The sequence below is a fragment of the Ammospiza caudacuta genome, chromosome 11 (assembly GCF_027887145.1).
Source record: "Ammospiza caudacuta isolate bAmmCau1 chromosome 11, bAmmCau1.pri, whole genome shotgun sequence".
Taxonomy (NCBI): Eukaryota; Metazoa; Chordata; class Aves; order Passeriformes; family Passerellidae; genus Ammospiza; species Ammospiza caudacuta.
Genome location: NC_080603.1, coordinates 6,562,710 through 6,590,418, shown reverse-complemented (window position 1 = coordinate 6,590,418; position 27,709 = coordinate 6,562,710). Strand labels below are relative to the sequence as shown.

General features: G+C 57.4%; 2 protein-coding genes across 2 annotated transcripts in view; both read left to right on the top strand.

Moving 5' to 3' along the window:
- Positions 1 to 5,535, top strand: part of LOC131562319 (diacylglycerol kinase beta-like) — a 30,767-nt gene extending 25,232 nt beyond the window's left edge. Inside the window, exons 22-25 of the mRNA XM_058811945.1 lie at positions 2,400 to 2,601; positions 3,119 to 3,239; positions 3,348 to 3,408; positions 4,486 to 5,535. Of these exons, the coding sequence (XP_058667928.1) occupies positions 2,400 to 2,601; positions 3,119 to 3,239; positions 3,348 to 3,408; positions 4,486 to 4,584 (483 nt within the window). The 3' untranslated portion in view covers positions 4,585 to 5,535. The remainder of the gene's footprint in view (positions 1 to 2,399; positions 2,602 to 3,118; positions 3,240 to 3,347; positions 3,409 to 4,485) is intronic.
- Positions 5,536 to 9,622: 4,087 nt separating this feature from the next.
- ETV5 (ETS variant transcription factor 5) lies at positions 9,623 to 21,225 on the top strand. The gene is made up of 12 exons (XM_058812227.1): positions 9,623 to 9,771; positions 9,945 to 10,032; positions 10,141 to 10,188; positions 10,293 to 10,343; positions 15,102 to 15,231; positions 15,325 to 15,588; positions 17,014 to 17,273; positions 17,884 to 17,943; positions 18,333 to 18,401; positions 18,761 to 18,930; positions 19,557 to 19,658; positions 19,793 to 21,225. Exons 1-12 carry the CDS (start codon positions 9,727 to 9,729, stop codon positions 20,012 to 20,014), a joined length of 1,509 nt encoding a protein of 502 aa, XP_058668210.1. The 5' UTR covers positions 9,623 to 9,726; the 3' UTR covers positions 20,015 to 21,225.
- The last annotated feature ends 6,484 nt before the right edge of the window (positions 21,226 to 27,709 follow it).

Sequence of the window (27,709 nt, the reverse complement as noted above, 5' to 3'; positions counted from 1 at the left end):
AGCAGGGAGGGCTCTGCAGGGAGAATCCACAATCCAGAATCGCTCCTGCCCGCGGCTCTGGGCAGGCGTGGGCGGCTCTGGGCAGGAACAGGCTCCTGCTGCAGCATCCCAGCATCCTGCACTCCTGCCAGCCAGCTCCCACTCCATCCCATCCATCCCATCCCACCCCACTGATTCCATCCCACCCCACCCCATGCCATCTCACCCCATCCCATCCATCCCATCCCACCCCACTGATTCCATCCCACCCCACCCCATGCCATCTCACCCCATCCCATCCATCCCATCCCACCCCACTGATTCCATCCCACCCCACCCCATGCCATCTCACCCCATCCCATCCATCCCATCCCACCCCATTGATTCCACCCCACCCAGTCCCATCCCACCCCATCCATCCTATCCCATCTCATGCATCCCACCCCACCCCACCCCATCCCACTGATCCCCCTGATCCCACCCCATCCATCCCACCCCACCCCATCCCATCCCACCCTGTCCATCCCATCCCACCCTATCCATCCCATCCCATTCCATCCCATCCCATTGATCCCATCCCACTGATCCCATCCCATCCCATGCATCCCCCCCCATTCCATCCCACCCCATTCCATCCCACTCCATTCCATCCCACCCCATCCATCCATCCATCCATCCATCCATCCATCCATCCATCCATCCATCCATCCATCCACCCATCCCACCCCATCCCATCCCATCCCATTGCTATCCACTGCTCAGAGCATTGAGGTCTTTTCTCCCCCTACAAATCACAATATCATTACATTGTACTGAGAACTCGGGGATTAACATCCTTTCCAAGCCTTGGACAGACAGCTCTTCCTCCCAAACCAGAAGATTCCTGCTTTTTTTGCTTTTTTTTTGCTTTTTTTCACTTTTCTAAAAATAACCTCCTGCAGCACCAGGGGAGGCAGGAAGGATCTGGCACATGGAGGTGTGAGCACCCAGCTCCTCACACACGGGGCTGGAGTCCTCAGCAATGGCCACAGGGGTGGGAAAAATCAGCTCCAGACCTTTGTTCAAGGAAAACACCCAGACAAGGAGCAGCTCATCAGCCCATTTCGTTCCTCTCAGCACAAGAAGTGAGGGCAGGCCTGCCTTTGCATCACCAAAATGCAAGGACAAACTGTGCTGGGATTTGCTGAGGCACAGAGTGGCAGGTAAAGAGCAGATGCCTGAAGGAAAATAGGGATGTTTTAGAGAAATTCAAGCTGGATGGAAAAGTGGCTGCTTTGACCAGAGGTGTTTAGGAAGGAGGTCCATGTCTGGGGAGTGTGACAAGAGCTGAAGTTAGGAAATGCATTTCCATGGCTGGTGCTTCCAGTTCTGTGGGAAAGCTGCAGGCAATGGATATTTTAACTTGCACAGGGAATTTTCAGCCCTGCTGCATGACAGCAAAGCCTGGGATGCCAGTTCTGTGTGCTGTGCTGTGCTTTGCTCTCCAAAACCTGACATTTCTCCCTCTGACACCTTCCCCTAATTTCCTTCCAGCCTTATTTCTCTTTTCCAAATGGCGCTTGAAGACAAACTGGTTTGAGCTACATTTTGGGCAGCCAAACTTTCCAGTGCTTTGGAGTCAGTTTGGATGAGGAGAGGGGAAAGGCAGGTGCTGGAGCTCCTAGGGTGGAAGCTGCTTTAGGGTCAGAGGGGATGTGACAGTGTTCACAGGGGTCTGAGGATGAGGGAAGAGATGGGGATCTGACTCCATGTTTCAGAAGGCTTGATTTATTATTTTATTATATATATTATATTAAAAGTATACTAAAAGAATAGAAGAAAGGATTTCATCAGAAGGCTAGCTAAGAATAGAATAGAAAAGAATGATAACAAAGGCTTGTAGCTGGGACAGAGAGTCCAAACCAGCTGACTGAGATTGGCCATTAATTGGAAACAACTCTATGAGACCAATCACAGATACACCTGTTGCATTCCACAGCAGCAGATAACCATTGTTTACATTTTGTTCCTGAGGCTTCCCAGATTCTCAGGAGGAAAAATCCTAAGGAAAGGATTTTCCACAAAGATGTCTGTGACAGGGTGGTGTTGCCTCCCATTTTGGGTGACAGCACTGAGTCCAGCCAAGTTTTTATGTGCTCCTCCAGAAATTTCCTTTTTGAAACTGCCATTTTGGACCTGTGATAGAACTCCTATGGAAGCAGAGGGGAGAGCAGCACAGGGAGTGTCAAGGGCAATAACTCTAGGAAAAAGTGAGGGGGGTGTTTGGATCTCCAGCCCCACCACTCTGGAGCTGCCAGTGTCCCCTGGAGCCACCCAGTGTCACTCTGTGCCCAGGGAGCCACATTTCCATGGCAGGGAGAGGAGGGGGCTCCCTGTGGTGGGCCCAGCTCCCTCCTGACACCCCCCCTGTGCCCTGGCAGTGTGATGGGACCCTGCTGGACCTGAGCACCACATCCCTGGAGGGCATTGCTGTGCTCAACATCCCCAGCATGTACGGGGGCTCCAACCTCTGGGGAGAGACCAAGAAGCAGCGTGGCTACAACAGGCTGGGCAAGAAGGTGCCAGACAAGGTGCCAGGCACAGTGGTCACCGATGCCAAGGAGCTGAAATTCTGCGTGCAGGGTGAGTGGGGGGCACCAGGGCAGGGTGGGGGCAGCAAAGGTGGGGGCAGCAGTACCAAAGGGCTGCAGGGGACAGCAGGGGTGGTGCCCTGGGGACATCCCCACTCCTGGGTGGGTAAAGGGTGTGGGAGGCTCATAGGGGTGGGTGTGAAAGGGGACCCTGAGGCAGAGCTGTGCCATGGCCAGGTGTCCTTGCTGGTGGCCCAGAGGAGCGGGAAGAGCTGTGAGAAGAGGCCATCCCCTGGGATTTGAAGGGGTGCCATCATTTCATACACTGCAAACAGTGCAAGGCCTGGTGAGGATCTGGGCTGGCACCACGCAGACCCAGCTGCTCTTCCAGATTTTTTTCTCCAAAGATTTTGGCCGCCAGCATTGCCCAGTGCTGGGAACACCCAGCTTGGTGGTCTCAGGACACAGAACACGTCAGGATAAATCCCCTCAGAGCCACCAGCACACCATGAGGGTTCCAGTGAGGGCAGGAGGAGGGGGATTCCAGCTCAGACCCCTGTGTCCTGCAGACCTCAGCGATCATCTCCTGGAGGTGGTGGGGCTGGAGGGCGCCATGGAAATGGGGCAGATCTACACGGGGCTGAAGAGCGCGGGGAAGAGGCTGGCCCAGTGCTCCTCCGTCATCATCAGGTACTTGTCCCCTTCCTAGGAAACCTGACACCCGTGTCGCCGAAACCCGACACCCGTGTCACCGCCTGGCACCTGTGTCACCAATTTCCCCTTCTTTGCGCCTTGCAGGACGTCCAAGCTGCTGCCCATGCAGGTGGATGGGGAGCCCTGGATGCAGCCGTCCTGCACCGTGAGTGCGCAGCCAGGGGCTGGGGATGGACAGGATGGGCAGCAGGGGTGGCAGGGGGTGGGGATGGGCAGCAGCGGTGGGTATGGGTAGCAATGGATGGGTAACAGGGGTGGCAGGGTGTGGGGATGGGGAACAGAGGTGGCAGGGGGTGGGGATTGGGCAGAGGGGGTGGGGATAGATAGCAGGGGATGGAGATGGGTAGCAGGAGATGGGCAGAGGGGGTGGCAGGGTGTGGGATGGGTGGGAAGGGTTGGCAGGGTGTGGGGATTGGGGAGAGGGCTGGTAAGACATGGGGATGGACAGAGGGGCTGGCAGGGTGTGGGGATGGGCACCAGGGGCTGGCAGAGTGTGGGATGGGCAGGATGGGCTGGCAGGACGTGGGGATGGGCAGGAGGGGCAGCAGGGTGTGGGGATGGGTGGCAGGGGCTCCCAGGGGGTGGGGATGGAGCAAAGGGGGTGGCAGAGTGTAGGATGGGCAGGAGGGGTAGCAGGGTGTGGGGATGGGGGTGGCAGGACATTGAGGATGGGCAGCAGGCTGGGACAACCTTGGCTCCTCCTGGCAAAGCTGCAGGGTTTGGAGGGAAGCTGGGGCTGGGTGTGGAGGGAGCCTGGGGCTGGGTTTGCAGGGAGCCTGGGGCTGGGTTTGCAGGGAGCTTGGGGCTGGGTTTGCAGGGAGCCTGGGGCTGGGTGTGGAGGGAGCCTGGGGCTGGGTGTGGAGGGAGCCTGGGGCTGGGTGTGGAGGGAAGCTGGGGCTGGGTTTGCAGGGAGCCTGGGCTGGGTTTGGAGGGATCCTGGTGCTGCTGCTGATGGGTGCCACAGAGCTGAGCTGTGACTCCGTGCCCTGCACTCATCTCACTCCCATTCCTTGCTGGATGGGCACACAGCATTCCTCTCTGGGGAGCTGCAGGAGGATTCCCTTCCATTTCTCCTCCTCCTCTTCCCATCCCAGCAGGACCTGGATGTGATTCCAGAGCTCTTCCCCTGGTGCTGAGTTGCTCCCACCTCCATGGGGTCACTCCTGAGGGTGCCTGGGAGGGTCAGGCTCCTCTCACTGAGAGGAGAAAATTTTCTTTTTAGGTGAAAATTACCCACAAGAGCCAGGTGCCCATGCTGCTGGGGCCTCCCCAGAAGAGCAGCTTCTTCTTCCTGAAGAGGAGGAACAGAACTCGGGATTAAAGCCTTGCCAAGGATCCACAGCCTGGAGCATCCCAGCATCCCACCTGGGGATTGTTTATCCTGGGAAGGTCTTGCAGGCTCCTTCCTGACCACCAGAAGCATCCTCTCCAGCTGGGATGGAAGAAGGGGGAGAAGGCAGGCTGGAGCAGTGAGCACATTTGCTGGAGCAGCACTAGGACTGGGATTTTTTTTTTTTCTCCCTTTATTTAAATTCCCTCCAGCCAAGCTGCCAGTGAATGTGCCCCTGAGGCAGCACTGAGCTCCATTTATTTATTTATCCTCCTCCTGAAGGCCACTTGATGTCTCAGTGGAGTGGCTTTGTCCCCCAGTCCTTGCAACGGGAGGAATTATTTATTTCTTTAGCCCAGAGGAGCCAGCTCAGGCCCTCACCTCTGTGCTGTGGGGTTTGAGGGAGATGCAAGAACCATTGCTGCCAGCCCAGTGGGACAGGCTGGGGACAGCCAGTGCACAGGGACAAGCCTGGGGTGCATGGCAGGAGATTGTGTTTTTACAGGGAAATGGCAAAAAAGGGAATTTTGGGGGAAGCAGCCCCAGCTCTGGGCTTTGTGTTCATATTTATGTATTTATTTAGCAAACTTTGGACAAAAAAGGGACTCTGGTGGTCACCTTTATAGGAGCCCAGATTGGACACAGACACCACCTCCCTTCTCTGCTGGACTTTTCCTCTCTCCTAAATCCTGCCAGCCTCTCCTGGGGGCTGGAGACCAGAAACTCTTCTCACTTTAAGGTGTCCCCAGCACCTTTTACACACCTGCCAGTGTGCTCTGCCAGGCTGGTGCTGCCCCTGTGCTGCAGGGAGTGGGGCAGGGTGCTTGCACCTCCCTTTCTCTAGGGCCAGCTCTCCCCACAGCCCTCTGCAGCCCCAAGAAGCCTCACAGGTGATGGCAGCTGGGATGCACAGGCAGGTGTCGGTGGCATCACCCCTGGAAGGACAGAGCAGGGGGTGCAGCTTCTCTCCAGGGACCAAGAAGCAGATGGATGCAAGGAGTTTGTGGTGGTCTGGATGCACTCCCAGGGGCAGGAGCTGGCAAGGCTGGCCATGGCAAGGGGCCAGCAGTCACCCAGTGCCTCCAGCAGTGAGCCTGCACGCAGGATGCAGCCACATCCTGAGTTAAACCTGCTCCCTTGGGCTGCTGGAGGCTCCTGTGCTGCTGGGAGCAGCAAAACTCCTGCTTGTCCCCACTGTGTCCCTGCCACAGGGCTGGGACAAGTCACAGTGCCCACCCAGTCCCTGCTGATGCTGCAGGTCCCTGTTCAGCAGCATTCCCTGGCAGAGGGTGCTGCCAGCTCTGCTCCAGAGGGGCTGGGAGGGACCTGCTGGTGAGCTGTGTGCCCAGGCAGTGTCACTGCAGGGCATCAATCCACTGCTGTTCTTTTCCTCCTTCTCCTTCTCCTCCTTCTTCTTCCCCTCCTTCTCCTTCTCCTTCTTCCCCTTCTTTTTCTTCCCCTTCCCCTTCTTCTTCTTCTTCCCCTTCTTCTCCTCCTCCTCCTCCATTGCCAAGGGCAGCAGTGCCTCGCAGCCCCACACCTGGGGAGGGTGACAAATCCACCTCAGCCACCTCCAGACCTGGAGGTGACAATCTGGGGGATGGCAGCACACCAGGCCAGCAGGTTTGGTTCTGTTTCCCTGCCCTCAGGGCAGTGTTTTGTCCCAGTTGGGGATCAGCAGTGCTTGGGCAATGAGCTGTGGTTTTCCTGCCCCTTGTTCCTGTCACAGTTTGCTGGGCTCTGGGCAAAGAGCAGCCCTGGGGGCTCTGCTGGGCTGTGCTGGCAGAGCTGGGAGGGCACTGAGCCTGCCCCTGCTGCCTTGGGCTGGAATCAGGGCTGAGCACTCAGCACGCCCTGCAGGGCACAGCGAGCCCAGGGCCGCACTCGGGGCCATGGGACAGTGACACACCAGCAGCACTGCCAGGCTCCAGCCAGACACCCCTCTGGTGGCCAGGGAGGCGATCCCTGCCCCAGGGGCTCCATCTGCTCCCACACTGCCAAAGGCCTGGGCCAGCAGGCCTGCCAGCCCCCACCTCCTCCTTTCCCTGATGGTGCAAAGCTCCTGAGCCCAGGAGGAGCCCACATGGGCTGGGATTGCAGCTCCCCCTCCTCAGCCTGGTGGTGCAAAGCTCCTGAGCCCAGGAGGGCTGGGATTGCTGCTCCCACCTCCTTTCCCTGAAGGTCCTGAGCCCAGCAGGGACCCACAGGGGCTGGGACTCCACTCCCACCTCCTCACCCTGATGATCCTGAGCCCAGCAGGACCCCCAGGGGCTGGGCTCCATGCCAGCTGTCCCTGGTGCAGGGAGGATGAAGCCATTGCAGCTGGGGGGCACCTGAAGCCTTTATGCCCCCATTCCCCAGTGCCTCGCAGTCCAGCCCAGCTCCCAAGGGCACGGGGTGGAACCGAGCCCCCAAACGAGCCCCTGGGCACTGGGGAGCCCCAGCTGGAGCTCCAGGGGCTCAGCCAGTCCCTGTGTGTGTCCGTGTGTCCCGTGGTGGTGCATGGAGTGGTGTCCGTCGCGTGTGCTGCCGTGTGCGCCCGGCTGCTGTGGCCTTGCCTCCAATAAAGATGGTCATGAACTCCTCAGCTGCTCCTGGCCTGCCCGGGGGTCATTCCTGGCCAGCTGTGTCCCTCTGGGGACACAAAGGGACAATGCCACTCCATGCTGCCGGGGCTGAAGGGGTGCGGGCAGCGATGGAGTGGTGCTCAGTGCGAGCTGCATCCGGCTAAATTTGGAGCCTGCAAAAAAAATTTTTTTTTTTTTTTTTCATCAGTGGGGGCTAAATTTAGCAGGCACCGGTCACCATCCCCCCCTGGCAGCCCTGGCTCTCCAGGGGTTTCAGCTCTTCCTGTGAGCTCCCACCCATCTGTCCCATGGCTGTCACCTCTGCGTGTCCCTGGGGTGCTGAGCAGCTCCAACCCCAGATCTGCAGCTGCCCTGTTGTACCCCCAGCTCTCCCTCATCCCCACTGCCCCCCGTGCTCCCCAGGCTGGGTTTTGCCACCTGCCCTCCCATGTGTCATCTGCTAATTTTACCTGCAGTGATTTCATCTGTGCAGAGGGGAAGTGAGAGCCTGCAGAGCCCCCAGGAACGGGCTCAGAGCAGCAAGGACACCCCGTGCCCTCTGTGCTTCCTGCCCCCATCATTCCAGCTGGCACATGAGCTACCTGCCACGATCCCTGGGGGACTCTGGGAGCTCACCAGTGACCCAGCAGCCACAGAGCAGCAGCCCAAAGGCAGCTGGGCAGCTCGCCCAGGACACTGACAAGCCCATGGGCTGAGCATTTCAAGCTGGCCAGGACATCTCTGTGCTGACAGGCTTCTCAATCCCTGGGCAGCTTCCCAGGATCCGAGCAGAAGGTTCCTCTCCTTCCCAAGCTGGGATGTGCAGACTGTAACCAAACACCTTGGTTTTGCCTTCTCCAGCAATAACTTCCTAGTCTGCCTCCACAGCAATGTGAGGCCTCCCCACAGCCCATTTATCCTGTCCCTGAGCAGCCACTGCCAGCTCCCCACGGCAGGTCTCACCCCCTTCTTACAGGTGGGGAAACTGAGGCACTTAGCAGGGAAATGCTGCAGTGAGGGGCCTGGCAGGCACCCAGCAGCCCCATTGTGTGCTAAATTCATTCCAAAACCTCTGGGACGTTCAAGAGCGTGTATCCATGAATCTGCTTGGAGGGATCCATGGCTCCAAAGCCTTTGCAGGTGGGAACTATTTTTCCCATGCCCCATTTTAAAGGCAACTGTGGCTGCAGGGCAAGGCTGCCAAAATCAGTACTCAGGCTTGGCTTAGCCCTGAGCTCGCACGGACACTGCCTTGTTTGTGTGAAACCACAACCCAAGAAAGCAGAGGGGACCCCAGGGCCTGTGAGGCCCGAGCTCTGTGCCATCTGCGTGCCTTGCTGTGTGCCAGCTTCTGGGCCACGTTGTGCACGGACCCGCTCCTTCTCTCCTCGCCACGCTAAACGCGGACCCGAAGGTTGTAGCCCCAATTCTCCCTCCCCCAGGCCGCCCGTTGAAGCCCCATCCCCGCTGCTGCAAAGGGCCGCGGCCCCTTTAAATCCTGCGCGGCCTCGGCCCCACCCGTCAGTCTTTTCCCCCTTCTATTTTTTTATGAATGAAAAACGTTCGGGGCGGAGCCAGGCAAATCCCCGCGCGCCCATTGGCCGCCTCCGCCCCCGCCCACTCAGCCGTTCTCAATGGTGCTCGGCGGAGCGGCGCGCGGGCGGGCGCGGGGCAGCTCAGCAGCCAATCAGATGGCTCGGGCGGCGGAGCGGCGGCACGCCATTGGCCGGCGCGGAGGGTAAACAAGCAGCGCGGGGCGGGGCGCGGTGGAGGCCGCTGGCTCGGGGGCTGCGGGCCGGCGCAGAGCGGCAGCGCGGTGCCCGGGCTCCGAGAGGCGCCGCTCCATCCCCGGCCCCGCTCCCGCCTCGTCCCGCCGCCGCTGAGGCTGCGGCGCCCCGGCCGGGTAGGTGTGGGCCTGGCGGCGGGGCGCAGCGCGGCCGGGGCGCGGGCCCGGGGCGGGGGCGGTGTTTATGAATGGCGCGGGCCGCGCGGTGTGAATGGCGGGGGGCGCGCGCCAGCGGGCGCTCGAGCGCGCGCCCGGGGGAGAAGCGCGGGGAGGGGAAGGGGGGGGCGGAGTTTATGAATGGGGCGCGCGGGGTGGCGTGGGAACGAGCCCGGCTGCGGTGAGGGGCGGGGGAAGGGAAGGGAAGGGAAGGGAAGGGAAGGGAAGGGAAGGGAAGGGAAGGGAAGGGAAGGGAAGGGAAGGGAAGGGAAGGGAAGGGAAGGGAAGGGAAGGGAAGGGAAGGGAAGGGAAGCCAAGCGCGGCCCTCCCCGCTGCCTCCCCCCACTCCCACGGCGCGTGATGTCACGGCCGTTTCTATAGAAATTAGGTGACATCACGAGCCGGGGGGCTGCGACCCGCCACGACAGGAGCGGGCCGGCTCCCCGGGGAGGCGTGGCGGCACCGAGCCAGCCCCGGGGGTGGCAGGGGCCACGGTGTGACCCCTCCCCGTCCCCGTCCCCTCCGCCCCCAGGCGCGCACCTGCCGGAGCCCGGGCGGGACCCCCCTTCCCGGGCCGGCGTCGATGCTGAGCGGGCCGGGGGCACTGCCCGCTTCCCCCGCACCATGGACGGCTTCTACGACCAGCAGGTTCCCTTCATGGGCCCCGGGGTAAGTTTGCCCACCCTGATCCCCACGTTGACAAGTTCTTGCCCGAGCTTGGGGACACCCCGTCATCGGGTCACCCACTCCTCATCCTTGAGAGTGCCCCCCTCGTCCTTGGGGGCACCCCCAGCCCTGGGGGCTGCCACGCTCACGGGCAGCTGTCACCCTGTCCCTTGCAGAAGTCCTGCACAGAGGAGGGCCGAGGCCGGCCGGGGTCCGATAGAAAAAGGAAATTTTTGGAGACCGACCTGGCCCACGACTCGGAAGGTAGGCAGGGCTGGCCCCGTGAGAGCGTTGTTTTACAAATAATCCTGCAAATAATGGCAGCTTTATTTATTTTTCTGTGGAGCACATAAGTCTTTCACTCTGTTGCAGAGCTCTTCCAGGATCTCAGCCAGCTCCAAGAGGCCTGGCTAGCTGAAGGCAAGTCTTCACCTCCTCCTATTGCCGTGTAAAACCTCTCTGTGAGCATCTTTTTGAGAACTGAAAAAGCTATAAACCCACTTTTTTTGTTTTTTTTTTTTTAGCTCAGGTCCCCGATGACGAACAGTTTGTCCCAGATTTCCAGTCTGACAACTGTGAGTGATCGTTCCTGGGTTTTGTTCTCCGGGGGGAGACGTTTGGGTGCCTGTGCAAACATTTGCACTGGGTTTGGAGCTGCTTCCTTGGGAAAGCAGTTGTTCCTGGGGCTCAAACGTGAAATCATGGGCTTTTGGGAGAAAGCACGTGTGCTTTGGGTTCATCGAGATGCAGCGTGCGGCCTCCTGCCTTTTGTTAACGGGGAAAAACCATGGCCAGATGCATGGAAACGGCTCTGAGCTGCTCTCTGGGCTCCTCTGAGGTGTGATGCTTGTTCCCAGCGAGGTGCATTCCCTCCTAAACCCTCCTTTTCCTTTTCAAGTGCCAGAGATAACTCGTGCTGGGCTGCTTGGTTAGCCACAATCTCTGCAGTTTTCTAGAGCTTTTCCGAGCCCCGGCCCGGCGCTGTTGGCAGGAGCGAGCGCGAGCGGTGAAACTTGAGCCGCTTTAAGCAGCATTAATCACTGGCAAGGCAGCCTCTCTAAAAGGAGGCCAGTGAAAATGCAGTCCCTGGTGAATTGCATAAGAGCCAGAGTGGGTTCTGAGCCGGGCTGTGTTGCCAGAGAGGGTTGGTGGCGAGGGCAGGGGCCGGGGATGGCGCGTGGGGCTCCTCACACGGCGCCCGGGGGAGAACGGGGGCGGATTCAGGATGTTTGGAGCTGTTACCTGGCAAACACAAGTAGTGGCTTGGTGTCGGTGGCTGGGCTTTGCTGCCGAGCCAGGCAGCCAGGGAACTCGAAGGAAATCAAATTTAGCCTGCAGTCGAACAGATTTTCTCATTCCAGCTCTGTCACAGCATGCAGCGGGGTATCTCCTCCTGTTAATTATTGCTCTTTGGTTACTCTGGAGTGGGCAGCTTGCCATTGAGCCCGTCCAGACAGCCCGAGTTTCAGATGTGTTTTTTCCCCCCTGTCTCCCCTGAGATAAAAGGCGAGCCCGGAGTCAGAAGCACAAGGGTCTGTTGACATCCCCAGCACAGCCCAGCAGCTCTTGCTCGGAGCAGCAGAAACTGCAGTGTGCGTGGGAGGGTGGCTCTTGAAGCTGAAGCTGTTTCCAGTGCCTTTTGGCAGTCTCTTTTTCCTTGTAACCTGAAGAGCTCAGAGAGGAGAGGCAAACTTTTCTGGGTGATGCAGGAAAAAAAAGAGGAGAAGGAGAAAAAGGCGTTTATTTGGTCAGGACTCTTAAAATGTTCTGATTTGCTCAGCCTGTGGAGCTGGTGTTGAAACGATTTTGTCACTTGAAAGATCTGCCTGCGTGGCTCCCTGCAGCAATAACCTTCTTTATCTTGCCTGGGGAGAGAAAGCAAAGGTCTCTCTTGCTGCTGCAGGGTGTCAGGCTGAGGCAGAGGGGAATGGGAAGCCCAGCTCTTGCATCCCTGCACTATTGAGAGTTTTCAGAGCAGAGAAACTCCAGTTTTGAACCGTGTGCCATGTAGAAAGGGAGAGAAGGATGGCTGAGGTCTGCACCTAGCTTTCACTAGCAGGGACATGCTGCCTTCCTGGGCTGGCAGCCACAGTGGAGTTCAGCACCCCTTGGCTTCTGGGGAAAGGTAGATCCCTCCTCAGTCCCTGTGGATGTTTGTGGGCTCTGTTTCTGCAGCTCTGTGGCTCCATGCCTTTTCCCTGCTGCTCTCTTATCCTGAGCAAACCTCAGCCTTGTGCCCCATCTTGCATTCCCAGGGCCAAGCTTCCCAAAAGGGACGAACCAGGCTCAGTTTGGACCCTGCTGCAGTGGGGAATGTGCCACGTGGAGTCTTGGAGGTGCTCAGAATCCTTCTTGCCTTGCTGAAACCCCCTCATAGCTGCCTGCAGCTCTGCTAATGCCCACTCTCTGTTCCCAATTCCATAGCCAAGGTCCCAGCAGACAGGGTATTAAAGCTGGGGCCTGGTAGCACAGTAACATGGAGGGCAGTGGGTCGCTGTGCTGGGGAGGAAATCCCACTGCAAGGAAAGCAAGGCTGCTCGACATGAGGGATGCATTGTTCTTAGTGCCCTGGACTGGTGGCAAGAAGCCAGATTCAGAGCTTTTCAGTTGCCCAGGGAAGTGGTGGATGCTTCCATGGGAGGCAGGAGGCTGTGGTGACCCCACAGAGCTGAGCATGCTGCACCCCTGGCTGGGCATGGTGTGAGTTCACCAGCAACGTGTTCCTGTGGCTGAGGGTGTTGTGTCTCCACTGATTGTTTAAGTACCTGGGAGGTGATGGCATCATGCTGAGGAGATCAAGCAGCACCAGAAGGGATTTTTTAATCCCAGGGTACCTGTGTCCTCCCCTGCCCAGGCAGCACGTGGCAATAACCACGGGCAGGGCACGGAGTTTCTTCCACACCAGAATGAGAGAGGGAGGTTTGTTTGTGAGGAAGAGCTGTTCAAACAAAGGAAAGCAGGATCCTGGCTTCTATTTCTGACTCCTCTCCTGGTGTGACCTTGGGTGTGCTGGGGGATGGAGGGGCAGGCAGAGCTCAGCTCCAGGTGACAGCTTGAGTGGGTGCCAGTGTCCCTGGCCTGGAAGTGTGGTTTTGTTGCCTTCCCTTGGCTCATTCAGAGGAAACCAGTGCTCTCTGAGCTTAATCTCATGGAGGTCCAGTCTTGCTGCTGGGTGGGAATAACCTGCCCTGTCCTCCAAAAAGGGTTTCACTGGGAATTCAAGTCCTCGAGCGGCTCTGTGGTGTCACCCTTTTCCGTGGGATGGTTGGCATTAGGGGCATTTCCAGTTCCACTGCTTGCATGGCACTGGGAGGGTTTGTGTGAGCCTGCCCTAGCTCCCCTCCTGGCTGGGCACAGCTGTGGCACATGTGGCTGGTGTCCCCAGGGTCCCTCCACCTCCGGAGGGGCTGCCAGGCACCGTCGTGTGTCCTCACTGCTGCCGTGGCTCAGCCTTGCTGTGGATCTGCTGACACATCTGCTCCAGCCCTCTCTAGAGCCGAGCTGCTCCCTCTGAGTATTTTTCTGTATTTTTTTTAGCTTTTAATTACAGTGCCCAGGGCAGGACCGGAAAGGGTAAAAGCGCTTTGTGCGCCCGCCGTTCCTTTGAGGTGTTGGGTGCTGGGTGCTGCTCCTCCCACCTGGCTGCCAAACCCAGCGTTTTCCCCCCAAAATCTGCCCCTGAGAGCCCCCCAGGCTCCTCCAGAGCCCGGCTGGCCGTGAGCTTGGCACTGGAGCCGTCGTGCTGAGCAGCGCCGGCCGTGTTTGTGTAAGGAATCCAAACGTTGCACAGAGCCCCGGCTTGGACAGCTGGTCTCTGTTAGGATCTTAAGGCTCATTTCCCTTTTTTTTTGAATGGCAGTGCTAAGCTCTGGGGAAATTTTTCCTTTCTTTTTTTTTTTTTTTTTTCTTTTTTTTTTTCCCCCTCCCTCAGCCACATGAATGGAGCGTGCTGCGAAGTGTTTGTGAATGGAGGGTGGTGCCTGCTCGGGGACTGGAGGCTTTTTTTTTTTTTTTTTTTTTTTTTTTTTTTTTCTTTCAATGAATAACCAGACCCCATTGTACGGCTGGCGGAAAAACAACTCTGCTCCAACAACACGGAGCCTGTTTGGGAGAGCCATGCCCGCGATAGGCAGCTGGAGCCCTTCCAAAGCCAGTTCCCCTTGGCTTTCCCATGGCTCAGGGGGTGCCTGTGCTTTGCTGCCGCCATTCTGCCCCCCCTTTTTTAGGGCTGGAAGTGCTGAGAGTGGCAAAAGCTGGCTGGGGAGGGGGGAAGGAGGAGTGGGATAAATCCAGGGTGTGGGGGGCTGTGCTGGCTCAGCGCTGGGCTTTGTGTTTCAAATCCTTCTCGGCTGCAGGGGGGGGTTTATGCCCTTGGTACCAGCTGTATGGAGGCCTTTCCAGGGGGGATGGGTAGGAAAGGGGAGTCAGCAGCTCTTTAAAGGTTTTGACAAATTAGGGGGGCAGCTAATTACCTGGCAAGCTGTGAACAGTTGTCCTGGAGCTATTTGCTCCTCTCCAGTGTAGCTGGGCTGTGTTTAGGCTTCACATGAAGCTAATACTCCACTTCCGATTAGTCTTGGCTCTCCTCTGAGGCACTATTTAGGTACAGAGCTCTGAGGCGCTTTCCCTTTCCTAGGGCGCCTGCTTTTAGAAATTAATTAGCTTAAGCGTATATTACTCAGTTTATAATTATATATATAGCAAGCGAGCTTGGGAGTGGGTGGAGAGGATTTGGGTTTAATGGGATGTTTGTCACTCGAGCTCATACAATTGTGGGACCCCAGGACCAGATCCCATTGGACCACCTGGGCTGTGGGGTGGTGGATCTGTGAGTGGGAATGGCCCTCTGAGGGCAGGTTTGTGGCGTGGGAATGCCCCTGTGAGGGCGAGTGGGTTGGTGTTTGTGAGGCCCTGGAGCTGCAGTCTGTCACCCCCTGCTCTGTGTCACAGCCACTGCCTGTGGTGCCTGGGCTCTGCTCCGCTCACTGAGGGGCTGGTGATAGCAAATGTCTGATCTAAAGCTGTTGTGGAGCTGCCTCACAGCCCTTGGAGCCCTCCTGGGAGCAATATCCTGGGCTGCTGTCACTGTCCCAGCTCTGCCATCCTACTTCTCAGCCAGTGCTGGGGTCTGGCAGGGCACCCATCACCCTGGTTCAGCTGCTGATGCTCCCAGGGCATAAAAACTCAGCCCCTCACCCCCAAGCACAGAGCTGGTGCTTGCAGGGCATAACTCAGCCCCTCACCCCAAGCACAGAGCTGGTGCTTGCAGGGGCGGTGCTCCCACGGCCCTGTCCCCCGTGGGTGAGCCTGTGTCCCCCTCGCTGTCCCCGCAGTGGTCCTGCACGCCCCACCTCCGGCCAAGATCAAGCGGGAGCTGCCCAGCCCGTCGTCGGAGCTGTCCTCCTGCAGCCACGAGCAGGCTCTGTGTGCCGGCTATGGGGACAAGTGCCTCTACAACTGCTGGTAGGTAGCCGGGGCACTCCGCTGCCCACAGAGCCCTCGGGGGGTGCTGTCCCTCGGTGCCACCGCCATCCCCCGGTCCTTTTCCCCTGGCAGTGCCTACGACAGGAAACCCCCCGCCGGGTTCAAGCCATTAACGCCGCCCGCCACGCCGGTGTCCCCCGCGCAGCCCGGGCCGGCGCTGCCCCCGCCGCCACCGCCGGGCCCCGCCGGGCCGGGCGCCGCTCACGGGGCCACCCCGGGCCCGCAGGCGCTGCAGGAGCAGCGGCAGCAGCCGCCCTTCGCCGTGCCCAGGCCGCCGCACCCGCCCATCCACATGCCAAAGATGATGTCTGAGAACCAATTCCCCGCAGAGCACAGGTAAGGCAGCCCCCGGCGGCCACAGGGGTGCCCCGGGGCTCTGTGGGCACTCTTGGGTGGGTTGGTGGTCCCAAATTGTGGGGGAGAAAGAGCCACAAGGTCCCGGTAAGGAAGTGGCAAGTTTTGCCACATGGCACCACAGCCGACAACGTTTCTCCCACCAAGTGCAACCACAGCACGGGGACAAAGGCACAAGCATTTCTCTTTCTCATGCTCCTTCCAGTCCCTGAACGCTGCAGAGCCTTTGCCTCCCTCTTGGGAAGGGCAGGGGAGGCAGAGTCTGACTCCTGCATCCTCCCCCGTTCCAGCAGGTGCTGGTCCTGAGTCAGGGCTCTGCTCTCCTCATTCCCACCCACTGCAGCTCTGCCTCCCGAGCCCTGTTGGGCTGTGGAGCTGTGCCCATCTCTGTCCTGCCCGTGTGCACCCTGGGCTGGGGGTGGCCCAGAGCTCCCCATGGCATCACCATGATTTAATGGGCTGTGGTGGGAGACCCCTGTTCCCTCCTTCCTCTCCAGGCTGTGGCTTCACTCCCCATCACTCCCACGTCCCTGGAGGCTCTGCCAGTGCCTTCCCTCACCCTGGGTTTCCTCCTGTGGGCATGGGACAAGATGTGGCAGCCTGGCAAAGGCCGTGCAGTGGGGCCAGGGAAGCCCTTGGAATGGGAATGTGCCCATCCAAGCAGGCAAGCATCCCTGCCCAGCAGAGCTCCGTGTGACCTTCAGGCTGTGCAGGGGGCTGGCTGCGACCCCTTGGGAAGCATGGTGCCAGCACAGGGCTTGGGTTTCATTCAGGAAGGGCAGAGGGACACGGCTCGGAAATGGAGTAATCCCAGCCCGGCAGCTGGGAGGGCTCGGGTTACAAAGGCAAATGGCGCAGGGCCCGGCGGAGAGGAGCCGCACGGAGATCCAAGATCACTTTTCAAGGTGCCGGAGGAGGACGAGGGGATGTGGCAGCACCCCCTCGGGATGGTCCCTCACCCTTTGCCACCTCTCAGAGCCGTGGTGGCAGCACCGCGGAGCCCAAAATAGTGCTCCCTGCTGCCGGGTTCAAGGTTTAATCCCAGCTGCGCGGGCGGATTAGCAGCGGCTGGAGCTGCGCCGTGGATTTGGCTTTGCGTAAGCGCCCACCCCTGCTCAGCATCCCTGGCCCCTGCCCCCCTCGGTGGGCACTGATTTTACTGAGTTACAGAGATACCAGCTCTGAGGGGTGTTTTTTGGTCCTTTTCTCATTCCTTTCCAGAAGGCCAGAGTGCTTTACTGTGTTATCTGCTGTTCCATCTTGGGGTCCTCAGTGCTTAGAGGGGCACAGGCTTCTCAGCACCCCATGGTGGCTATGCTTCTGAGGAGCCACCCCAGCTGTCAGCAGCTCTGGTTTGGGGTGGGAGCTGCCCCCCACTCCTCAGTAACGCCCTGTCCTTGTCCCCAGGTTTCAGAGGCAGCTGTCAGAGCCCTGCCACTCCTTCCCGCCGCAGGCCGGGGTCCCTGGGGACGGCCGCCCCCTGTACCACCGGCAGCTGTCGGAGCCCCTGGGCCCTGCTGCCCCCCGCCCCCCTCAGGGATTCAAGCAGGAGTACCACGACCCTCTCTACGAGCACGGCGGCCCTGGCCTGCCCGGTCCTCCTGGGCACAGCTTCCAGCCCCCCATGGGCATCAAGCAGGAGCCCCGGGACTACTGCATTGACTCAGGTGGGTGTGGGCCAGGGGACAGCCAGGGGGGCTTCAGTGACGCTCCAGGAGCAGAGCATCTCTGCCATCAGCGTGGCAGGGGCAGGGTTGAGCCTCAGGCTTTGCTGTTTTCTTTCCTCCTTTCCCAAAGCCAGGGCATACAGCAGGAGTTCACCTGATGCCAGTGGTGTGGTTGGGGCTGTAGTCCCAGGCTGGGGTGCCCCACAGAGCCTGGTGGATCCCCCCCATGGCTCTGGCCTAGGGCCAGCTGTGATTGCTGGCTGCTGGACCCTAGCAGCATCACGGAAAAATCCTCTAATCGCCTTAGGACCTAAAAATACCCCAACCTCGGGATGGAGGGTGGCGCAGCCAAGCAGATGATAGGGGAGGTGCAGCAGTGCCTCCCTTCATGTGGGGCCTGTGAAAACTCAAGCTGCTCCAGTCTAAATTCCAGTGCCACCCCAAATCATACTGGGTTTCTTTTTCCCAGTGTTGAGGGTGGGTGTAGTAGACCAGGGAGCGTGGGGAAGGGGAAAGATTCCCAGACTTCACTGCAGGACATGCTTGGGGTAAAGAAAATGTGCCAAATCCATGGGTTTACTGCCCTAATGTAATTTCATTTCCCCCTCAGAAGTGCCTAACTGCCAGTCCTCGTACCTACGGGGGAATGTCTTCCCCAACAGCCATGACGGTGAGTGACTCCCCCACTGTCCCCTGTTGTGACCCCATCCCTCCCCTGTTCCAGGCAGCACTCCCTGGGCACCCAGGAAACACCCATGAGAGCACTGTGGGGCCTGTAAGAGCCACACGTGCTGGCACCAGCCCCAAAAGCAGCCAGCAGCCCCTGTGAGGGCACAGCAGTGCCATGGAATCTGGGATCATGCAGAGCTGCCAGTAGGGTTTGGGAGCAGTGAGGGGGGCAGAGATGCACAGCACTCAGCCACTGAAGGAAATGGGAATTGGTCTGCTCCCTGAGCTGTGGATGGGGTCCTGAGCCGGATTCAGCCAAGGCAGGGTTTTCTGGGGTCCAGCCAGGGTGGTGGAGGGACCTTATGCTCACAAAGGGTTTTTTCCCCACAGGATTTTCATATGAAAAGGACACACGATTGTATTTTGATGACACGTGCGTGGTACCTGAGAGGCTGGAGGGTAAGTCTGGCCCCAGGGGAGCCTGCAGGGGAACTGGGGCTCATGGAGGAAGATGTGGGGGCGCTGGGATCTGCAGTGCCTGGCTTGTAAAGCCAAGCAGTGTTGGCACGGTGCTCTGAGAGCTGCTGAGCATCATCCCACGTGGCAGCTTGGCATCACTGCCATGCTCCATCTCTGTCACTGACACCTCCCTGCCTGCACCACCATCCCCAGCACCTCTCCCACCCCATGGCCTGATGCCGCTCAGGTGTCTCAGCACAGGGATGACCTGTGTTGCTGTACATATCTCCTGCTGGTGGCACAGCCTGGGAGAGGGGCAGAGCCAGGCTGTTTACCCAGGTGTCTCTTTGTGTGAGCAGGTAAAGTGAAGCAGGAGCCCACCCTGTACCGCGAGGGCCCTCCCTACCAGCGGCGTGGCTCCCTGCAGCTCTGGCAGTTCCTGGTCACCCTCCTGGATGACCCTGCCAACGCCCACTTCATCGCCTGGACCGGCCGGGGCATGGAGTTCAAGCTGATCGAGCCTGAGGAGGTATGAGAGTCCTGCCCTGGAGCTGGGGATGCCTGGGGGGTGCAGGAGTGGATCCTTCCTTCAACCTTTCACTGCCCCTTGGCGTGGCACGTGCTGGCTCCCAAAGCTGGCAGTGCTCACCAGCCATGGTGGTGTTGCCTCTCTGCTGTGCCTTGCTGAGTTCTGCTGCTCTGCCCTCCTTCCCAAGCTGCTCCCATCCTTTGCCCTGGGTTTCCAGCAGCAGCTCCGTGCTGGAAGCACACGGCTCCACGGGAGGGTGACACAGAGGAAGGAGCAGTTTGGGGAGTAATTGAGAGCAGCTGTAGGCAGCCCCGAGCTGCACATTGTGGGTGATTACCCGTAATGTCTCTTGCGCCATGCATGGAAATTGCGGTATTTTGAAGCAGCTTTTTTGGCAGGCTCTGCCTAATGAAATGACTTTTGATTTGGCCCCTGATCTGGCGGTGGCTGTGTGGTCACAGCCTGAGCATTTATCATGGCAGGCAAGGAACCACTCCCAGACCACGGTGACACCTTCACTCCAGCTGCCCCAGCCCCCTCATGCCAGCCTCTAGCCACATTTCAGTTGTGATTCCCCCTGAGGATCCCTGTCCCAGCCCTGATGGCTGCCCCCTCTCTCCCTGTAGGTAGCACGGCGCTGGGGCATCCAGAAGAACCGACCAGCCATGAACTACGACAAGCTCAGCCGCTCCCTGCGCTACTACTACGAGAAGGGCATCATGCAGAAGGTGAGGCCACAGCAGGGTGTGACCATCCCCTGTTGTCCCAGGGTGCAGCAGCACGGGGATTAGGTCTGATGTGAGGTGTATGCTGCTCCCCTAGGGCAGGGAGATGTTCCCTCACCCCCTTGTCCTCCCTGCAGGTTGCCGGCGAGCGGTATGTCTATAAATTCGTCTGTGACCCCGATGCCCTCTTCTCCATGGCCTATCCCGACAACCAGCGCCCTTTCCTGAAGACAGAGCCGGACTGCCCAGTGCCCGAGGAGGAGACGGTGCCCCTGACACACTTTGAGGACAGCCCTGCCTTCCTGCTGGAGATGGATCCCTGCGGCAGCCTTCCCTACGCGGAGGGCTTTGCCTACTGACTCGGCCGGCTGGCAGAGCCATTGGCACTAGCGCACGCACCTGGGGCAAACGCGGTTTTCTAAAGAATATTTTTGGCTGTCCATAAGAGGGGGAAAAAAACAAACAAACAAACCAAACCACGAAACCAAACCCCAGCGACAAAACAGCATGGGTGCACACGCAAATTCGAGGAATTTAAAACGCCCCACGTGTGTCGCCGCCGAATTCCCACCCTTCCTTTCCAAGGGCTAGTGCACAGGACTGCCCGTGGCTGGCACCTCCTGCCATGCATCAGTGCGATGTCTTGGGGCGCCGGGAGCCTGAAGGCGCGGTCTCTTGCCCAGGCCCTGGCTGTGGCCGTGCCCCAGGGCTGGGCTGCTGCGTGGCTGCCGAGCCAATTGTCACGACAATCCGCTTTGCATCGAGCACAATCCGCGTAGCTGCCTTGTGTGGTGGAAAGGGCTTTGATTTGCACAGAGAGAGAGGAGGGATGTGGGGGGGCCGCCCGGGCCAGCGCCCCGGGGCTGATGTGCGCAGCATCCTACCCCAACCCTGAGGAGCCTTCTGCCTTCTTCCTGAGCCCCCTCCCCATGTAACCTCCTGTTGTTCCCATAGAACCTCCTGCATCCTCTCCGTGCCCTCCATCCTCCCCAGCTCTGGCTCTGGGCCATGGGTTGCATTTTGGGGGAGGAGACCCTGACACTAACTTCCTCTTCGGTTGTTTTTTTTTTTTTTTTCGGGATGTTTTAGGAAAATACTAAAGGTTTCTAAACTGATTTTTGTAGATTTTTTGTATTTTAAGGCAAAGCTATTTTTTGCAGCTCGGCTGCTGTCCCTGGAGCCCCTGGGGACGCCCCAGTGGCTTTCCTGGTGGCAGGGGGAGCCCTCGATGCCCGTGGCTTCCTGGGATGGCTGCCGAAGGACCTGGTCCACTCCATTTCACTGCTCCAGTCTTCTTTCCCAGGGGAGCCAGGCCTGAATCCCAATAGTGGCCCAGCTATGCTCCCCCTGCTCGGCATGGCCTCGGAGCTGGGCTGCAAGGCTGAGGTGGGCAGGGATGGGGGATCCCCCCCTTCCTCAATCCCCACCTCTCTCCAGCTCCCCCCACCCCTCGCTGCACCTCTTAACACTCCTCCACCACTCATATATCCATACCTGCCTCCCCTGCACCAGGCTACATGTTTTGTTGTAAATGCTGTATAGGAATTTTTTTCTCTTCTTTAGTTAGCTTTGGTTGGAATTTTTGTTTGGTTTTGTTTTTTTTTTTTTTTTTTTTTTTTTGGTTGGTTTTTTTTTTTTTGTCTGATTCTTTCTTTTTTTTTTTTTTTGGGAAGTATGAAGATTAACTCTACAATGACTTGGTTGCTCTCCCCAGGGTGGCTGCAGTAGCCTGTACCCATGGGGGAGCATTTGGTTTTGGGAACCCCACCCTTGGGGGACAGGTTTTTAACCATTTGCTCGGTGTGGCAGGTCTGCAGTGCAGAAGGAGTTAATCTGAGGACTGATTTGAAATATCTTTATTCAAGCAGGGCTATGTATCTCCTGCAAAGCTGCATTACATTCTGTACTGTGTACAATAAAGGATCTTGCTTCCTGTTCCTCCCTGACTGCCTGGGCTCCTGCTTGGCCTGTGTCTGGGATGCTGCCTGTGCTGTGAGGAGCCCTGGATGTGCTTGTGGGGTCTGTAGTGGTCAGGATCCAGCCCAGCACTTGGGGCCTGCAGCATGGTGTGGCTGGAGCTGGGACCAAGGCACCAGGGCTGCTCTCTCCCCAGCTCTGGATTTGTTGTTCCTGGGTGTGGATGATGCCGTGGCTTTCACAGCCACATCCTATGAGAGGATACCTTTGGAATGGGGGTGGCTTCTGCCCAGTCAGTGCAATTTAATATTTCCTCTTGCCAGGGATTCTCTGTGAGTCCTCCACTCCCCTGGAAACCCGAGTACCTGTCATCAAGCAGGGCTAAAGCTGGTGGGAACCTCTCAGGACAGCCCCTCCACAAGCCACTGGCAGTGGTCCCCCATTGCTAGGCTATGAAAAATTCGGGGAAAAATTTGCAGAAAGATGGAGGTGGGTGGAGGGCAAGGGCTGTTCTGTGTGGACTTTATTCAGCTGGAGGGTCTGTGTTTTGCCTGACAGGCTGGAAAAGAACTCAAGCCCCCCAGAACTCCCAGTGCCATTGGCCTCAATTCTAACTGGGCTGAGCCAGGGTCTCCATGGACATCCTGTGCAGGGTGCTGGTGTGATGCTGCTGGAGCTGCCCTGACACGTTTCCTCTTCCAGTTTATTTTCAGAGCCCAGCCAAACCCCTCCCTGGATGTGGCAGGGGAGGGATGAAAGGTGCTTGTGTGCCATGATGGTTTTTACACCCCCACCCCAGCTCCCCTGCATCCCCTGCTGGCTCCCAGCCACCTTTCTAATGGCTCCTTAAGCTGCTCTTCCATCATGCCTGAAGTATTAAGCTGCATGGGGAAGTGTGGCTGTCTCCCAGCCCAGGCAGGGCAAAACAGGCTCTAAAACATCCAGCAAAACCAATCCCTCTGGCATGGAGCCTTCAAGGAGCTAAATCAGCTGTTTAGCCTCAGGAGACATCTTACACTCCCAACCCATCCCGTCTTTATTTTCCACAAAGTTCTATCCTCTGCCCAAGGGTGCAAACCCAGGTGATCTGAGCTCCAGACAGTGCCTGGTAATCCCAGCCCAGTGGGGATTTCAGCAGGCTGAGTGCTGGGGCTCAGGATGGGCCGGGGGAACTGGGGGCACCGGCAGCGCGGCCGGCGGGCAGATGGCCCAGGGGGCAGAGCTGGGACCAATTATGGAGGGTGAGGATGAGGATGAGCAGATAAAGCAAAGCCTTCCAAAGCCTTCATCAGGCATCTTGGCACACCACAACCCTGACCCTGGCCCTGCAAATCTTGCTGTGGGCAGGGCTGGGGCCCCAAGGGTGTCTCTCACTGCTCTTACCAAAGGGAGAGGTTGGGAAGAGGGGTTTTTCTGTTCCAGTTTGTCAGTGTGACAAAAAGGGTTCAGGCCACAAAGGGTTTGATACCTCACTGGCTTTTATTACTTAGGACACCAAGAATTTGATCCTGCTGTGTGTCACCCCTCCCTGTCGTCACGCTCCATCCAGAGGGGATGGAGCTGCCCTGGGTGCCTGGTCCCACTCATCCCCACCCCGAGGCTGAGGGACAAGGCAGAGCTGCTCAGTGTCCTGCCTGCAGCCTCCCAGGGATGGGGGCAGGAGCTCCCAGCAGAGCAGGGGCTGGACCAGCCCTTGCCAGGAGCTGGGGAGATGGAGGGGATGCAGATGGAGAAGCCTGTGCACTCCCTTATCACCTCCTGCCCTATCAGGTGCTGCTTCCAGACACAGGGATGTGCATTCTTAGGACGTGCTCCAACATTCCATGGGATGGGGAGCACTGCTGTAGCTGCCACCACTGTGCGCCCAGGGCCAGGAATGGCTCAGGCTATCACTGCTCCCTCCTCAGGACTCACCACCCTGGTTGCCTCCACCCATATTCCCATTTGCCTCCTGCCTTCCTCCCACTCCTCCCAACCCCAGGGGAGGATGAAGAGGAGCAAAAAGAGATGGTGAACAATGAGGAACCATTCTTGGGAGGATTCATCTATCCAGGCTGGGGAAAACCTTGGTGTTGATGTCCAATCCTCCAGCTCACAGCTTCCACCTCTGTGTGGTCGTTGTGGTAAAGAGCCCATCACAATCTGTGACACTGGGTAAGCAAACAATAAAATGACAGCTGGTATTGAATGGTTAAACAAAACAAAACAAAACAAAAAAAAAAAACCAAAAACAAAAAAATGGAAAACAAAAAAAAAAAACCCCAAAAATGGAAACCAAACAAAAAATGTGGTTTTTCCTATTTTCTTCTTTTCATGGTCTCTCTAATGTGCCCCAAGCTCCCCCCTCCCTGGAACAAGAGTTTGGAGTTAGCAGATGGTCCAAGAGGCACAGGTTAAAAATCATTTGGAAAAGAGGAGCCTGTAAAAGGGAGAGGATCATTACAAACCTTTACACATCCATAATTCATGGAGCACATTTCTGCTCTCCCTGTCTTGGAAGCATATAGCAGGACTGGAAAATGTTCAAAAAGCAACAGAGACAGCCAAGGGTCTGCTCTGGCTCTTCCATGGGAGTGTATAAATAGTCTGGCACTTCCGACTGGGGCAGGATTTGTGGCTCAGGGGCTTCATATTTAATAGCCCATGACAGAGTTTTCCATTGCTGCCTGCAAGAGCATTTTGGGGAAGAATTACTGCCCACGCAGCTCCTGGCAGGGCTGACAGGGCCAGAAGTTGAGGCTGGAGGTGCTGCAGGGCCCACCAGGGGCAGGGAGGCACAGCTGCCCCCTGGCCCACGTCCCTGTGCCCACGGTGGTGGCCTTGTGCCTGTGCTGGGCAGCTGGCTCTGCCAGGGAGGCAGGTCACATCACAGCGGCTCCTCTGCTGCCCAGCTCCTCAAACACTCCATGTTTTCAATAAGTGGGTGATTTGGCTCTTGATTTGGCTCTTAAACACCTGGAGCAACACCAGCGGCTCCATGTGTGGTGCCAACTTCAATATGAGTCAACCCCAGAGGGAAAAAATACCCAAAAACAAGCACACCAAAAACAAAACAAAGAAAACAACAACCAAAAAAGATCAGGCAAGCAAGATCTGGGCTGGTGAGTGAGGGAAAGTGAGGAGCTTCCACCTGGGGGTGTGCAGGACACCCAGCTCCCCTCACACTGGTCTGGCACCACCTCGTGGGTGTCCAGCTGCTGCTCCTGGCCACCACGGGGTTTGGTGGCAGCACATCTGCAGAGCTTTTGGTGTCCATATGTGGTTCATACTCTGTGGCAGGCAGGGCTTCAGGCACAGCTTGTTTCCCGGGGCTTCTCCCTGCTTGGTGCTGGCTTTCCTGGGAGATGTGGGTCTGTGTTGGTGACTCCAAGCCTCTCACTCCTGGCAGGCTGCAGGAACAGGGAGACCGCTGAGACCACCCTGTCACAGACATCATTTATGGAAAATCCTTTCTTTAGGATTTTTCCTCCTGAGAAGCTGAGAGACCTCAGGAACAAAATGTAAACATTGATTATCTGCCGCTGTGGAATGCAACAGGTAGAACTTTGATTAACCCATCTTAGATGTTTGTAATTAATGGCCAGTCACAGTCAGCTGGCTCGGACAGAGAGCCTGAGCCACAAACCTTTGTTATCATTCTTTCTTATTCTATTCTTAGCCAGCCTTCTGAGGAAATCCTTTCTTCTATTCTTTTAGTATAGTTTTAATGTAATATATATCATAAAATAATAAATCAAGCCTTCTGAAACATGGAGTCAGATCCTCATCTCTTCCCCAGTCCAAGAACCCCTGCGAACACGGTCACACAACTCCTCCTGTGCTCCACTGAGCAGGGGCCCAGGGCTCCACCAACACCCCAGAACCCCAGAACCCTCCAACACTGAGCTCCCAGCCTCTCACAAGGCACTAACGCTGCAATAAGCCTTTAAGTAGCTCCTGAAACCATGAGCCAATTGCTGAATTAAAGGCTCTCAGAGCTGCAGGGGAGGCTCCTATTATCATCCTCTTATCATTAACTGTGGCAGTTACTGTCTGTTATTCCTGTGTTCTGTAGGTGCCCATGGACTACTCCCTGCCATGGGGCACCTACACAGGATTTTCTGTCTGGAGAACCTGAGGAACCTGCAATCCTGAGGCAGCCATCCCACCTGGAGGAAGGTGTCCCTGTCCACAGCAGGAGGGTGGAACTAGGTGGTCTTTGAGGTCTCTTCCAGCCCAAATCATTGTAGCTTTCTTTGATTTCTTGGCCACTTTTTAGAGAGGCAATCAGCAGGACCCCAGGGGCTCAGATTTTGGAAGGAGGGTGCCCCCACTTGGCTGCAGAAGCAGGAGATCCCCCCACCCTGCATTGAAGGGCTGGGTGCTCACCTGGCTGGTGCCTCCCTCTGGCCAGGAGAGGGTCCTGGGCAGGGTCAGCCTGGCTAAGACAGAGCAAAAGGTGCAAGATGAGGTTTAATTCCAGCTGGGAGTGGAGCCAAGGTGAGGGGCAGAGCTGGGACCTTGTCTGCAGCACAAGGAATAAGCCATTCCTCTTATTTAGAAGTCTTTTTAGTTTAATATAAATAAAACCATCCCGGACAGAACAGGCAGCAGATGAGGTGAGAAACCCTGAGCTCCCACAGCACTGGGTCAGCACAGCTGCACCCCTGCACTCCCAGCTGATCATCCATTGCCCTGCCATAAATTCTGCTGGGATTCCTGGAGGGATCTGATAACAAATCAAATGGCACAGCCAGGCCAGCCCCTGTGCCATCCCTGGGCCTGGCACCCTCCAGGGCTGCTCCCTGCAAGGATGAAACAGCATCTGCCAAGGGTGACATGAACCCAGGCTTGCAGGGATCTCTTTAAAAAAAATCATCTCTCGGTTTCTTGGCCACCTTGGACCCAGGAGAGGGCAGCAGCAGCCCAGGCTGCAGCCTCAGCTACCCTTTCCAAAGCTCCTTTTCATGCTCAGAGACAGCAGAGAAAGAAAAGCAGTGTATAGAGGGAGCAGCGAAGAGCAGAAAGCCGGTGGGTGGGCTAGTGGTGCTCTCCTGGGCTTCAAAATTTTTTGCTTTCTAGATGGAAGTGGAAAGAAAACAATCTTTCTTTGAAAACAAATTAGGGTGCCAGGGCTTTCCATGGCAGTCTCTCATTCTTTTGGTGTCAGTGATCCCTGTGGATGCTTGTCACAGCACCAAAAAGTGAGGTGGTGATACTGGGAATGTTCCCAATGGAGGTGGGAGGAAAATATGTGCAGAGTGTGCCCATTGTGCTGCCGCAGAGATGCTGAAAGCCCATGAGATCCCCACTGTGGAGCTCTTACGGCTTCACTCAGAGCCCTCCAGGGGGATAAAACGAGATTACCAGTGCTGCACAGGCACGCTGGCTGCCTTGGTTGTGCCTGAAGGAACAGGAAAGACAAGGCTGGAAATAGGGACATTTTCCACTCCTCCACCCTGGCACCCCACACAAGGGCTCCCCCCAGCTCAGTGCACTGCTGAGCACTGTGAAACTCAGGCTCCCACTCCCAAGGCAGCATCAGAGGTGTGGGTCAGCACCTCCTGGGGCAGCTGTGGCATTTCCACCCATTTCCATCCTGCTTCCAGGATGAGCTCAATGGGTGACTCACAGAGCAGGTGAGGGGGAGGAGACACCCTCAGCCCCAATTCCTGCCCTGCATTCCCAGCCACCTGCTCTGACAACAGCCAGCCTGGTGTGCAGCCAGCCTGGGTTTGCTGAGACACTTCCATTTCTGCCTGGCTTGGCATGCCCCGAGGCACAGGGGCAGCAGTGCCCCACTCCTGGCTCAGTGCACACAGCTAAACCCTCAGCCCTCTGTTCCCTCATGGGGTTTTTTTGTGTTTGGTTTGTTTTGGGGTTTTTTTTTTGTGTTTTATTGTGGGTTTTTTTTGTTTTTTGTTTTTTTTTGTTTTGGTTTGTTTTGTTTTTTTTTTTAGTTTACACCCTCTGAAATCACAGAAGTGCAAAATTATTGCTTACCAAAGCTGTTCTCCTGAAATGAGTCATGAAACAAGGAGTTTTGTCACTCTGCCAGACAGTCTGGCTGCTTTTCTAAACTGAATGGCACCAGGGAACAGCTTGCTCCTCCCTTTGGGTTTCAACCCACCTGCACCTGGTGGTACCAGCCTCCCCCC